Here is a 13,116-nt window from a genome sequence, read left to right on the forward strand (position 1 = left end):
AGGCGAGAAAATGATAGATGAAGGAAGGAGGTGGATAAGAGAAGAGAATGGAGCGAACATAATGAAGAGAAAAGAGTGAAGTCACCCGCAGCGGAATAATGAATCACATCTCAACTTCTCGCTCGCTCACTCACTCGCTCCGAAAGGGTTTTGGGATTCAAGCGCTACGTCGTTAAAACGCAGTCGTGGTACGCGTTGGCCTGGTCGTACGATGGAATACCACCTTCAACATCCTTATGTATTGACACTTATCTGTCAAATGTTTAATCAAATTAATTCATCTCGATTAACTCATTGAATCCCAGCCATTTTTCAAAAGAAACCCCTTCAGTACCGGACATTTTAGATCAGGGGTCTCAAAATCAATTTACTTGGGGGCCACTGGCGCTCGGGTCTGGGTGAGACTGGGCCGCATCAGGTTTTCAAAAAAAATGCATTTATTAAAAACAAAAACATTTAAAAAACTTCGCTTTGGTTCCAATTTTCTACAAGAAAAGCTCTGATAAAACATTCCACTGTTCTCAAATATCTTACTTTTTATTTTTCTACACAAAATAAGATGAAAAATAAATAAACAAATCAAGAATAAAGATCAATCAATCAGTAATAAATAAATAAATATAATAAATAATAAATAATAAAAACTTAAGAAACCACATATAGTTGGTGGGTAGACAAATTATTTTTTTCAGATTAAAATGAACAAAATTATTAGAGCCCTGTAGACATGACAAAACACGACTATAGTCACATTTATACTCTTTTTATTTACAACATATTGCGCAACTGCAGGGTCTTGAGACACATGCTAACTCGCAAACTAGAGAGCTAGCGACCTAAACGGTAGCCTTCAAGTTATTTCCTTTAAACTTAAATAGCCAAAAACTTACCACTTCCACACGGATAGGGAGGATAACTATTAACAGTTATTTAACCTTTAATATGAACATTAATCAAACGTAATATTTTTTTCTGGGTACATGATACCATACAGCATCCATATCAAACTTGCGCGGGCCGCACTAACATTAAACTTTCATATCAAGGCGGGGGCCTCAAACTAGTGTCCTGCAGGCCACATTTGGCCCACGGGCTGCGTGTTTGAGACCCCCGTTTTAGATGATTTGGACTGATTTTTCAAGGCACATATATTGTGAGTTTTGTGATATTATAAGTGATATTGTCCTGAAACTTACCTAAGTTCTACTGCTGATTACTAAAGAATGGAACGGAAAACAGCAGAAACAATCTTTTTTTTCCCTCATGAAAGATGAGAGTCTCATCTTTCTTTTGGAAAACAATATTCTGTGCCTTGAAAAATCAGTCCAAATCATCTAAAATGGTACTGAGGGGGATACATTTAGAAAAATGTCTGGGATTGAATGAGTTAATGAAAAAAATTAGCTACCACCGTCAATGTGCTATTTGTGACAGCCCTACAGTCTGTCAACTATGGTACGGATTCAGAGATGCCAAGCTCATGTTTCCACTTGGCCGACGGAGCCAGGGATCAAATATCATGCTTCAAAACGAGAATGGGGGATGAACGTCTCACTTCACAGGGTTATATGGGACTAAATTGAAGGACGGGGGTGATGGTGATGAAGATGCCCGAGGACGGCAGAGAGAGGACACCGTGTTTTGGCGCTGACCGCACACACATACTGGACACATGATTCAGCAAAATTTGCAGAAGAGTGAAGGTCTGACAATGAGGCTCACAAACATTCTTGAGAAAAGTCCCACATGGTTCCTGCCAGTTACTCATATGTAGATCTACATCAAGCAGTTCAACAAAGTCTGAACAATCCTAATATGGACCATCAACTGTTAAGGAGAAACCTCAGTTTTTGTTCGGCTTTTTTTCCCTGACAGTTCAAGAAAACACTGCTGGAAGAGCTGCAGAGTCTGGAAGCTCTAGAGAGCTTTCTGTGAGGGTTATCGTGTATAGCTGCTCTTTAGCAGTCCAGAACTCAGAAGTCCCGAACATGAGTATAATAGGTCCCCTTTTATCTGTTCCAAACGGTCAGCAAAAGTCCCAAACTTATGAAAATAAAACATTTTTCCCATAGGAAATAATATAAATCTAATTATCTGTCCCAGACCCTCAAAAATATTAACATAAATCACATTTTGCAGATAATAAACATTCTTAATAATAATGGTGCCAGATTCAGACCAAAAGTCTAAATATTTGAACTCTACACAACTAAAAATGGCAACACTTTTACTACTGCAAACTGTCTGTACAAAATAACACCTTATACTGTAGCATAAAATACTGTAGCTTCTGCCCAAACATTGAGAGAATGACGAAGAGGTGGCCGATCAACAATCACTATTGAAACCAACAATCTCAGTCGTAGATCCGCAGACTACCAGGAAGTAGAAATTTCAAGCAGGACTGAATGGAAACCAAAAAATACCTGACCGAGCTAGACACCCCTGATCTCGGGCATGTGTGTGGAACTCAGGAACGCTGTTTGGGAAAAAAGCAAGGTACCAAGCCGCATTGCAGACTTTAACAAAGAAAATGATTACAACAATCTGCATAATTAAGCTATTCTTCGAGTTTCAGATATTCCTAAAGCGGCACTAATGTTGAAGTGGCCACAGTATCATATATTGCACTAATTATGCAGCCATTGTCGTGAAGGGTGCCAGACTCAGATTAAAAGTAACAATAATCAACCTTACCACTTTAAAACTATTTCACCCTGTCTGTACAAAATAACATCTTAAAGAGACATTATATAAAAGACATTTTGTCTACAAACTCTTCCAGGTTATGTATCATGCAGATTGTGATGTTTTTGTGTGGATATAAAATATTGTGGCTTTTGCCAGGATGTTGAGAGAATAACGAAGCGGCGGTGCTATACACATTGGTTTCCCCCCTTCCATTTCCTGGTTCTTTCAATCATCAATCAGGACACATTCACAACCTTAGAGATTATTAGAAGCTTGACATTTCGTGCAGGAATGCACATTTCCCCCATACCGGTGTAACAAAGAACAGAAGTGACGATTTAAAAAATGTTTGTCCGAGCCTGATAATATTATTATAATACTAAATTAGTGTGCAAAGTTAATAAATTCCAATCCTAGGACCGCATGCATGGGGAACTGGGATAAAAGGTAAGTAGGTTGGTTACTTCATTTCTCAAAATCTGACCATACTAAATATGGTATATATATATATATATTTAGCCAGGATTATTGGGGCATGTCCTGCCATGTTCACAACTCCAAACAACGCAGTGATGAGGCAGATGAATGTGCTACAAAACAAAAAGAAAAAAAAAAGAAGCCAGTTTCATCTCACACATATTGCCCATACAGTATACGAAGCTTGGTGGGCAAGGTGGGAGCCTTTTAGACAGCAGGCCTGGGCCATCTATCAGTTAGAGCTCCCATCGGCACGAGCTCCAATAAAAGGAGAGCATGTGGTGTTGATGAGCAAGATGAAGGATAATCAACTCCCGTGGCCTGGACTCAACATGACCTGAGGAGTGATGTGTGGCAAGACAGCAAACCGTGCGGCATGAAGGAAACTGGAAATGTATCCCACCAGGCATCCTATAATTGTTTCTGCTCAAATCATACTTTGTTTATTTCTATCCTCTGTGTTATTCTTACACTCTATTGTGGCTATTTCTACATTACACTTCAAAATACTACCACAATACGGGTCTTGTGAGACTAAAATGTGACTTCTTGTTGTCTTGTGGGCAGTAGGCCTGCGACAATAACAATTCTGACATGCAGCTGGCATACATACACATGCATCTGTAAAATAATGGACAGTGCTGCACTTTAGCTAGCTGCACAGAGGGTATGAGATCACTGCTGGGATACAAGAGACGCAAGCTTACTTTGGGGAAAAAGATGAAAGTATGAAGCAAAAAACCTACCACTTCCACATGAAATGGGAGGTTTTTTTTTCAGAATGTCTTTCTCAATAGTTGCCTCATTAATGCAACATTACTAACACCTAGTGACCAGTGTAGAATCCAACATATGACTTGTCTTTCAATATTTTTGACGAATAGGCCATAATCAACCACATTTTTGGAGAAAAAAAAACGCAATAACAGCAATGTGTGTTAGTTTGTTCCAAAAGGTCATCCATGTTTGAAGGAAACTGACCTACATGTGTTCTGTCCATAAAAAAACTGCAGCAGTGGTGGGTATAATCAATAACTGAGCCTATTATACAACGACTTCCCTGTATATCATTGACTTTGATTTGTTAAGTTGTATTGATATTAAAACTCTATCCTTTCTATAATCGTGCCGTTCATTAAAATCAAGACAGGCTCTTCTTTGACGTTCCGATAATAAGCTACTGTCCGCCTTTCCCGCGACTGATCAAAGACACGTTTTGCATAATTCTGCAGGACTGGTGTGTGAAGTCAGGTTGCTTGTTTTTGGTGACGGCAGCGATGCTGAAGCTATATTTAGAATACTTTGGCTTTCTTACAGATGCCCCCCCGCCCCAACCCCTTATTTATGACTTTCTTTGTTCTTGACAGTGGTGAGGAGTGAAAATGAACATGGAAAAGATGATGATTTTAAATACTTGGTGCGTGTTGAGATTATTTTCTTTATCACACAGCAATACGTCAACAGCAGGAAGGAGCGACTCCGTGTGCCTCTAAAGCCACTACTTCCTCATGCTTGTAGACAGATTTCATTGACGGCAGCAGATATTGACGTTTGCATCAGAGTTTCTTGGAAACGACAAGGCAGCTAATTATAAGCAGCTGGTGGCAAACCTCCTAAAGTCCTACAAAGCCCTTGGCTGCAATATGCCACTGAAGATACACTTTGCATTTACGTAGATGCCATCTAGATTGCTTTCTATTGAACTGTGGAGAAGTAAGTGATGAGCACAGGGAAGGATTCCAGCAGGACATTGGCGCTACAGAGAAACGACACCAGGGAAAGTGGCATCCGAATATAAGAGACACGTCAAAAAGTATTGTTCAGATACTGAAGTCGAAAAAGTTTGAACACCCTTGCCTTAGGCATGCTTGGAAGAGGTAGCCTTTGACCTCACAAACGGATAAATGGGTACACACGATAAACACGCTCACTTGAGATGGGCACTGTGTGTGATTCCGTATGCAGCAATAGAGGAAGATCCAGTGAGCCTGGCTACTGCAGAACTCCAACAACAATGGAGGCTTCATTACATGCTTTAAGGTGGTGTGGTTGCTTCATTAAGCAGAGAAGGCGGGGCATTGCAATGGCACAGTTAGAACTACAGCGGGCCTCTAACTGACTATCTGGCTCTCGGTCTGAGCTCATAAAACGAAAATGGCTGTCTGCGGAAATGAAAACAGCCTGATTGGATTTCTCAGGATTAATCCCCGGAGAAGGCTCCGAGGCTCCAAATTGCCTGAAATTCAAACACAGACACGCAAAAGAACGACAATTACCACCAGCGCTTATAATGAAAATGGCTGCAAATTCTCCGCTCCATAAAGCAGGGTGGTGCTGGTAGAGTGGAATCCCAACAAAAGATAAAAACACCATTTAGCCTCTCGGAAACAAAGCTGGCGGGGAGCGACGCTTCCCTCATTACTGCTGCACGCTGAAAAAGATCTCCAGTAAATGAGCTGAAATCTTGCTCTGGCCTGCTTGGCATTTGGCCTGTTTCTCTTCCAGTTTCAACAAATAATTAAGAGCCGCACTTGATATTTCCACAATCAGAAACACTTTGAGGGTTTCTTCAATTCTACATCGTTTTGCTTAACTGTAGGACTAATGGAGTGAAAATCATTGCTCTCTTCTGCTATTGAGGACAATCTGCTCAACATATTCAATTAGTTTTACCATCAAATGCACTTTTCCTTGCTCTTCTCCTTCCTTATCTTACCACTGGCACAAGACTTTGGATGCTTCCAGTCAAAAGCAAGTTATTATTCAAGTCATCTGGAGGTCGCAGAATGTTACAAATGATTTTTTTGATTATAAATAAATAAATTACACCACTTAGTCACATGAAACTTGTATCAAAGGATCCTATTTTCACCTCCATGCATGAAAGCTGTTTATCCCAGCATGGATGGATAAAAAACACATTTAAAGCAGATATACTATGGGCGACCAGTCCAGGGTGTGCCCGAAGTCAGCTGGGATAGGCTCCAGCATACCCCCTCGACTCTAATAAGCGGCATAGAAAATGGCTCTAGGTGTAACGATTTGCGCAGACAGTGTGCAAAATGTTTTTGGTGAAAATCAAATCTTACTGAGGTTCCACCATAATTTATTGGGTTTCAGTATTTCTGTTTGTGCAACAAAAAACTTTTCTTCACTGCAGCACGACAGTGAGTGGTCCTCATCGGCACAGACATGCCACCGAGGGGAGACAATTTTGTGCCACTTTTCCCTTCCTCCCCTCTCAACAAGCCCTTTCTCCCAATCCGGTAAACTTTGCACAGCATTCTCAAGCCTCCTCTTCCTCTCTTTACTGGCTTCACTATTCACTCGCCTCCACTCTTGCTCACTTTAACAGTCTGTTTAGCAGCCTCCACTTTCCCCTTATTCACACCCTCTCTCTTTCCATGTCGCCACCTATTCTTTTGCTACCTCGTTCTGTCTCTCCGGTCGGCTAACGGAGCGTGAGATTGGCTAATTAACGGCTGCCTGTCTCCCCGGCAAAGACAGCTGGGTAATTTGGTGAGAGCAGAGTGGAAGGCGAGAAGGGGGAGGAAAGACTTGGGAGCCAAAGACAAGAGAAGGGGATAAGATGCATTTATCAGAGGTTCTCCAAAGCAACAATTTGGCAGGTGTTAATCACCTGCTAGAAGATTTTCTCCAAACTGAATCTGAATGTTATTTGCTTTAAATCCGTGACATCAGTGGGTGAAAGTTGCCCTTGTTTTTGGCTCAGCAAAGTTTCCCTTTCCTACGCTCAGCTTGGCATCTTCTTGGGAAGCCAAGAGAACATTTCAGCTTCATCTCCTCATTGTCACTCCTGTTATCATCACAAACTGCAAGTGTTGAGGTGGATGGGATCCAAAACAGGATCCAAAACTTATGGAAGCCATAACAATCTCTGTAGTGGTGATGCCGTTTTCTACCAAAAAAGTGTGCCGTGTGTCACAAACACACATTGCCATAACTGCAACAACATGTCAGTCATTCCAGTCGTGCAGGGGCAGGCTGGGAAAACACACCACAGGGTTAAAAAGACGATGACACATGCATCGTGTGTCTGTGGATGTGTTTAATTTGCACTGTAACGTCATGGCTCGTGTGTAACCATAGTAGGAACCACTCATTTATCTCATTTTCTCACAATATTATGAGAAAAAATATCATTTGAAATATCATGTTCAAGAAAAAAAATAGCAAAATGGGGAAAAAAGTGCAAAGACCCAAGTTCATACTATTAATTTTTCACTGTTACCACAAAGCTGAAATTCATTATATTCTTGAAATATTATTAGGACTTGGCGATAATTTATGTATAGCGGGATAAATTATATTATTATATAATAAATTCATCCAATGATAACAAAATGGCTTATACCGGTATAAATGATAAACGTAAACAAGCCGAGTTGATGACAGCGCCACGGCAGACTGTATAGACACATAGGGCTCTATTTTCATAGACCAGGCGTAAGCGCTGCTCCAACAGAGTATGGCCAGTCCGGCGCAGTGCAGTCCGGCGCAGCGCAGTCCGGCGCAGCGCAGTCCGGCGCAGCGCTCCCCCCTCCCTCCCTCCCATTTCATAATGTGAATGAAATGCTGTCATTGTAGAAGGAATGTTTGTGGTAGGAAGTATATACTCGGCGCCTGTTGCCTCACAAAATATCGAAGTGGCCCTTTCATGTTTTAGTATGTAGCCCTGGCTGGAAAAGGTTTGGACGCCCCTATGAGATGATCTTGGTGCATTCTAGTAATCCTGTCGCATACTCTATTGCAGTTAAAAGAGCACAACAGTAAGTATAACTGCCAAAACAGTGAGGGAGTAGAAATTGTGTGCATGTGCCTCTGTGTTAATAATGCCCATCATAAAAACAAGCACCAACAGGAGAGACGTTTTCAAAAGCTTCTCAGGAATGTAGCTTCACAGTTGCTCAACCCGTAGTCTGAGTTACAAAAGGTGAGTGTGCTGGTATCAGCATGCAAGTGCACACATCGTTTTTCACTAATATTCCCCAATAACCCAACATCTGATATTTTATCTGAACGTTACAAAAGAAAAGGCTGTCACACCCATATGAGGTGTTTGCTCGCTGGCGAGTACAGTTAGAACACCCGAGGAAGCAAAGGCTTGGCTGGCAAAAGTGTCACACCTTTGTTGATGCATGTCACATGACACCAAGCTGCAAGTTGGTCCATTAACGTTCAACCTGTGTGCCATTCAACCCGGTTAGTGACACTCCCTGCCTCTGGGAGTGTCACTACATCAGCAGTTTCCATACAATCACCAAATACACCACCCACATGTTGCTCTAGGAATCATGAATTTGAGAGAAACAGGAAATATTGATGACTATCTGCAGGGAAAACATTGGCAAAATCTTCTGATGAGTGCCTGCGAGCACGCGGGTGCAAAGAAACATGTTTACATACATGTATGCGCGAGTACAACAGCAAAATGACATCCCGCTGAGCACACCAAACAAACCTGGCATCAGTGGGTGAGGAGTATCGCGTTTGATGAAGTTGCTGAAGGCATTTCATATATAACGCATGAGGCGGCTGGTAAAGAAATGAGGTGAGAGATGAAGAGGGATGGTGACAGATGGGTTGAGCGAGGCAGAGAACGGCACATGAGCTCATGTGACAGGTTTAAGTTAAACAGAATGGAAGCATGAGGAAGAAAGGAAAGATGGATGGGCTCGTAGAAAAGCAGGTGGTAAAAGACGGTGCAATGGTGCAGTGTGCCAGGCACAACATGGTGATCAATTCATTCATTTGGCCGGCACTTGACATTTTTCTGTTACAACGAGGCAAGCATAAAGCGCCTTATATTATTCTAGTGAGGTACAAAATGCAGCTTAACAACCGAGTTAGTAGCTGACAGCTTGTGTGTTTGTCACTTTCACTCATAAACCATTTGAAGTGCAAAGCATTGTTATGAACAGTGCTGCTGACAGACTGACGGGTTAACATTGCACATATGCAAATGGTGCACAAGAGCTGTAGCGTGCATTTCTGTGTGTGCACAAGTGAAAGTAGACAGGAGGAGAGCGACAGAGAGTGGAATCACAGCTACAACATTAGTAACATGAAATGAAAATGTTATGACTTGCGATTATGAATGATTAAATTTGTTAGCCATTATACCACACCATCATTGAGAACCTATTTTTACATTTTGGATTCTTTTTAAAAGACAACTTGATACAACAATCCCTCAATCATTGTGGTTAATTGGACTGTGATAAATGAATTTGAATGATGATAAATGAAGTTGAATTCCTTATTTATAAAGTCAATATTTTCATACATTGAAAACTTGTTCAGGACCTTCTGGTTTTCAACATTGGAGCCCTCCAGACAAGAAATAACACCCCTATAGTCACCATAGTAGACATAATGTAAATTAAGCTATTTAAGACATACTGTCAGTAAGACTCATGCTCATGTGTATTGCTGTAAATGTATTCTCATGCTGGGGGAGTTGAGGAGGGGTGGACAGGAAGTGATGGCAAATTGAGTTTTAGCTTGCTGTGGGTTACGCCACAACAGTAGCCCATGTTAGGGATTATTGTGCCTGTGATTAAAACCTGTTGTTCCGGTGATCAAGTCATTAGAGTAACATCACTGACACCTAGTGACCAGTGTAGAATACTACATATTACAGGATCTTTGAATGCATACTCTGAATTCCTTTTTTTTTTATTTTTTAAACATGATAGAGTGAAGCCACAAAATTCGAAGCATAAACTGGTGAAGGATTGCTGTATACTAGGTATAGCTCATCACATTATAAGTTGCACTCCAACTACTGAAAAGTCCATTTTTGGTGAGGGTTGGGCTCCCAGAGGTGACTTTGAATGTCTGTAATATACGCCTATGGGTGTGTGTGGGTGTGTGTGTGTATGTGTGTGTTGTACCAGTCTTTGGTGAGGATCCAGAGACACTGAGGGAACACTTCATCTTGGCTGTTTGCCATGGATAAACAGTAGTGGTGTCGGATTGTATGGCGATGGAGAAGGAAGGTCCTAGAAAACAAACACTGTCAAATGCTAGCATTTACTTAAACATAATGCTGGAAAAAAACACACATCAGCATCCGATGACATTAGGATGTCTGGAATAATGAATTTAGAAAGTTAGAACATCATTATCCTATTCTGACGGTCCGTTTGGAGGTTTTGTGGTGTTCCAACGTGTTTATATTTGACAATCCACATTTCATGCATATACAGTAAACCAGTAAAGTAAACCAGGGGGGTCCAAAGTGTGACTCCAGGGCACGTCCTAAAAATACAATTAAACAAGAAAAACAGCAACAGTAATATTTTTAGGAGATCAAAATAAAATGTGCTTTGTTGCCTGTAACACAAATAACTCTGGATGTTCCGGTTTTATGCTGCCGATACCAATCCCGACAATCCATGAATACCAATACCAATACTGATCTTTTATTGGAAATGGCCAAGAACTACTCATTTTTGTAACATTTACTCTCATATCTTATTTCAAGCCAAACAAAGCCAATATTTTGGACACCCCTGATATAAACTATTTCATAAATTATTTTACAAAGAAATGAGACCCAGTCAAAAAAGCGGGGCCTCAGCTGTGGGGAATCTGACCCGGGTTGTACAAACAGAACAGGAGATTCCTTAGAAATTCCTTTTTACACTGGATAGAGGACATGGCAAATCTATAGGGATGTGAGAGGAATGTTTGGCTTAATGGATTATTCATCTGTGACATTATGCTATTATGTGCTACGCCACACAGCGTTGTGAGGAGTGATGAAGGTAATCAAATTATTCCACTAAGAGCCTTAAGCTGTATTATTAAACCATAAAGTGTTTCACTCGTAAACGTCTGCTAAATATTTACTTCACTAAGAAATACTGTATGCATCTTCAGATGCATGTTATAATTGATGAGAATTTTCATACGCTCCTAAAACATTTAAGAAACAGCTGGAACCAAGAAATGTGTAGTTTGTGCTTACATTTCCATCCCCCAAGGCAAATACACGACGTACGTGCAAACACCTCAGCATGAATGCCTGTATGTACATTATGCCTACATGTGTACTCTGTGTGTGTGTGGGGGGGGGGGCAAAAATGTTCTATCTACGTGGACATACACAAGTACGCCTGAAAGAATACACACACAAATGTGAAGGCAGTGTGGATCTGTGCAGCTGTCTGATTGGCCGAGGGGCTTCACTTTGAAGACATCCCAGCGAGGGAGGGGGGGGAGTTAGGAAAGTTAAAGGGAGGGGGAGAAAAATGAAGTCAGCGAAGGAGCGTTCAAGGGCGCCTTCACTACATAGATTTCACCCGCTTAGCTCCGCCTCTGTTCATCCTACAGACGTCTTTCAAGTGTTCATGTGATCTTCTTAAACTGCACATTTACTCCGTCTTACACCTTTGTTCTGACTAGCTCCCATTCACATCAAACAATGTAAAAGTAGGCCAGGTATGTGCTCATACTGTACTGTACATCTTGCTTTGCGTTGGCAGTCATTGACAAAAGTGTGGGAACGCAACCGTCGTCAACCCACCGTTCTCTTGGAAGTCGATCTTGACTTTGTTGGACTCAGCACTGGTGGCTCTGGTCCACATTTGTCTTGGTTGTTGCTTTGTCCATGCGGTGATGTCACACCAGTAGAAACCTCGATCTGACAACTGGACGCCCCCGAGACGAAACCGAAACTCGGCCGAATTGGACTTCACCAAAACCAGACTGTCTCTGATTGGCCAGAAATAAAACAGATGAGGTGGAAGGGATCAGAAAGAAGCGAGCCAAATGGGCGGGGTTTCCGCGCAGGTACTCACCTCCTGTTGGGGTCTGTGGCTCCCCCGTGCTGCATAACGTTGTCAGGGCTGAGAGTCATGATAGTCCTCACATTGCTCTCTAGGCTCTCCTGTGATTGGATAAGCACCGAATAGCCAGCCTCACCCAGGTTCTCCGTTGCCACTGTGCAGCTCATCTCGAAGGTAGCCCCGCCCACAGAAGCCTCACGAATGCGTTTGGCTACAACGTTCAGCGACGGACCTGGAAGTATCCGCCAGTAGATCGATTAAACGACCCCTTAGCTTTATGAAAGACATCATTCAGTCTGGGCGGAAGTATACGCTCCCCTGAGGGGGGAACCCCATCACAGGAAGAGATAAGCAATTACACCATGGAGTTATTCTGATTCAGAGCAGATGCGAGCACACACAGCAATGCTGTTACATCATGGCTCAATTAGCTAAAGTGAGGGCACCAAGTCAGCATGGGGGGGGGGGGCATAGAGCGTAGCAGACAACAAAAGATCTGTTGAGGGATTTTCCTCTGAAGTCAAGAAATGAAATGTCAAAAGCTCATTCAACAGCGCTAACAGAAAGGCTACTATGACTAAAGAGCATGATCACATCACATCACAGAACTGGACCCGTCGCTTTGGAATAAATGTTAAGCTTCCTAAAGAAAGCTAATGCAAAAGTCATGGTGTTATCAGACAACACGTGCATTGACAGAAGAGACAATAAAAACTTCCGTACGTTTTGTGTCCCATCGCACAGTCAGTGGCGAGCTCTGGTTCTCTGCGGTCTTCACCATGCCTCCCTGGCTGTTGGCACTCCACGTTGAAATGATACAAACATACTGCCCCATGTCGATCTCCTGCAGAAGGATGGACTTTATGAAGCAGCCATTCCAAAACTTCGGAACGCGGTTTGAAGCCCAGCTTTTCTTTTCCTACCTGAGTGCGGAGGAATCGCAGTTTGAATGTGTCGGGCTGGACTCGGGTTAGTGACATCACGCCGCTGTCCAGTCTGTCTGAATACAGTGCTCCTGGCAACAGATTGCCATACCCGTCCAAGGAGCCAATGGGATGTGTGGCCTGAGGATCGCTGCTAGCACCTGCAGGTTATCAGAATGAACGACTCCATTACAAGCATAACAGCTTCT

The 13,116-nt window shown here is 42.2% G+C and overlaps 1 protein-coding gene across 1 annotated transcript in view; it reads right to left on the reverse strand.

The window, feature by feature from the left end:
• ptgfrnb (prostaglandin F2 receptor inhibitor b) overlaps positions 1-13,116 on the reverse strand; it is a 36,585-nt gene that overhangs the window by 6,607 nt on the left and 16,862 nt on the right. Inside the window, exons 7-11 of the mRNA XM_058051799.1 lie at positions 12,908-13,068; positions 12,708-12,828; positions 11,997-12,216; positions 11,723-11,910; positions 10,086-10,193 (exon numbers count right to left, since the gene is read on the reverse strand). Coding sequence (XP_057907782.1) covers positions 10,086-10,193; positions 11,723-11,910; positions 11,997-12,216; positions 12,708-12,828; positions 12,908-13,068 — 798 coding nt within the window. The remainder of the gene's footprint in view (positions 1-10,085; positions 10,194-11,722; positions 11,911-11,996; positions 12,217-12,707; positions 12,829-12,907; positions 13,069-13,116) is intronic.

Source organism: Doryrhamphus excisus, chromosome 16, assembly GCF_030265055.1.
Source record: "Doryrhamphus excisus isolate RoL2022-K1 chromosome 16, RoL_Dexc_1.0, whole genome shotgun sequence".
NCBI lineage: Eukaryota > Metazoa > Chordata > Actinopteri > Syngnathiformes > Syngnathidae > Doryrhamphus > Doryrhamphus excisus.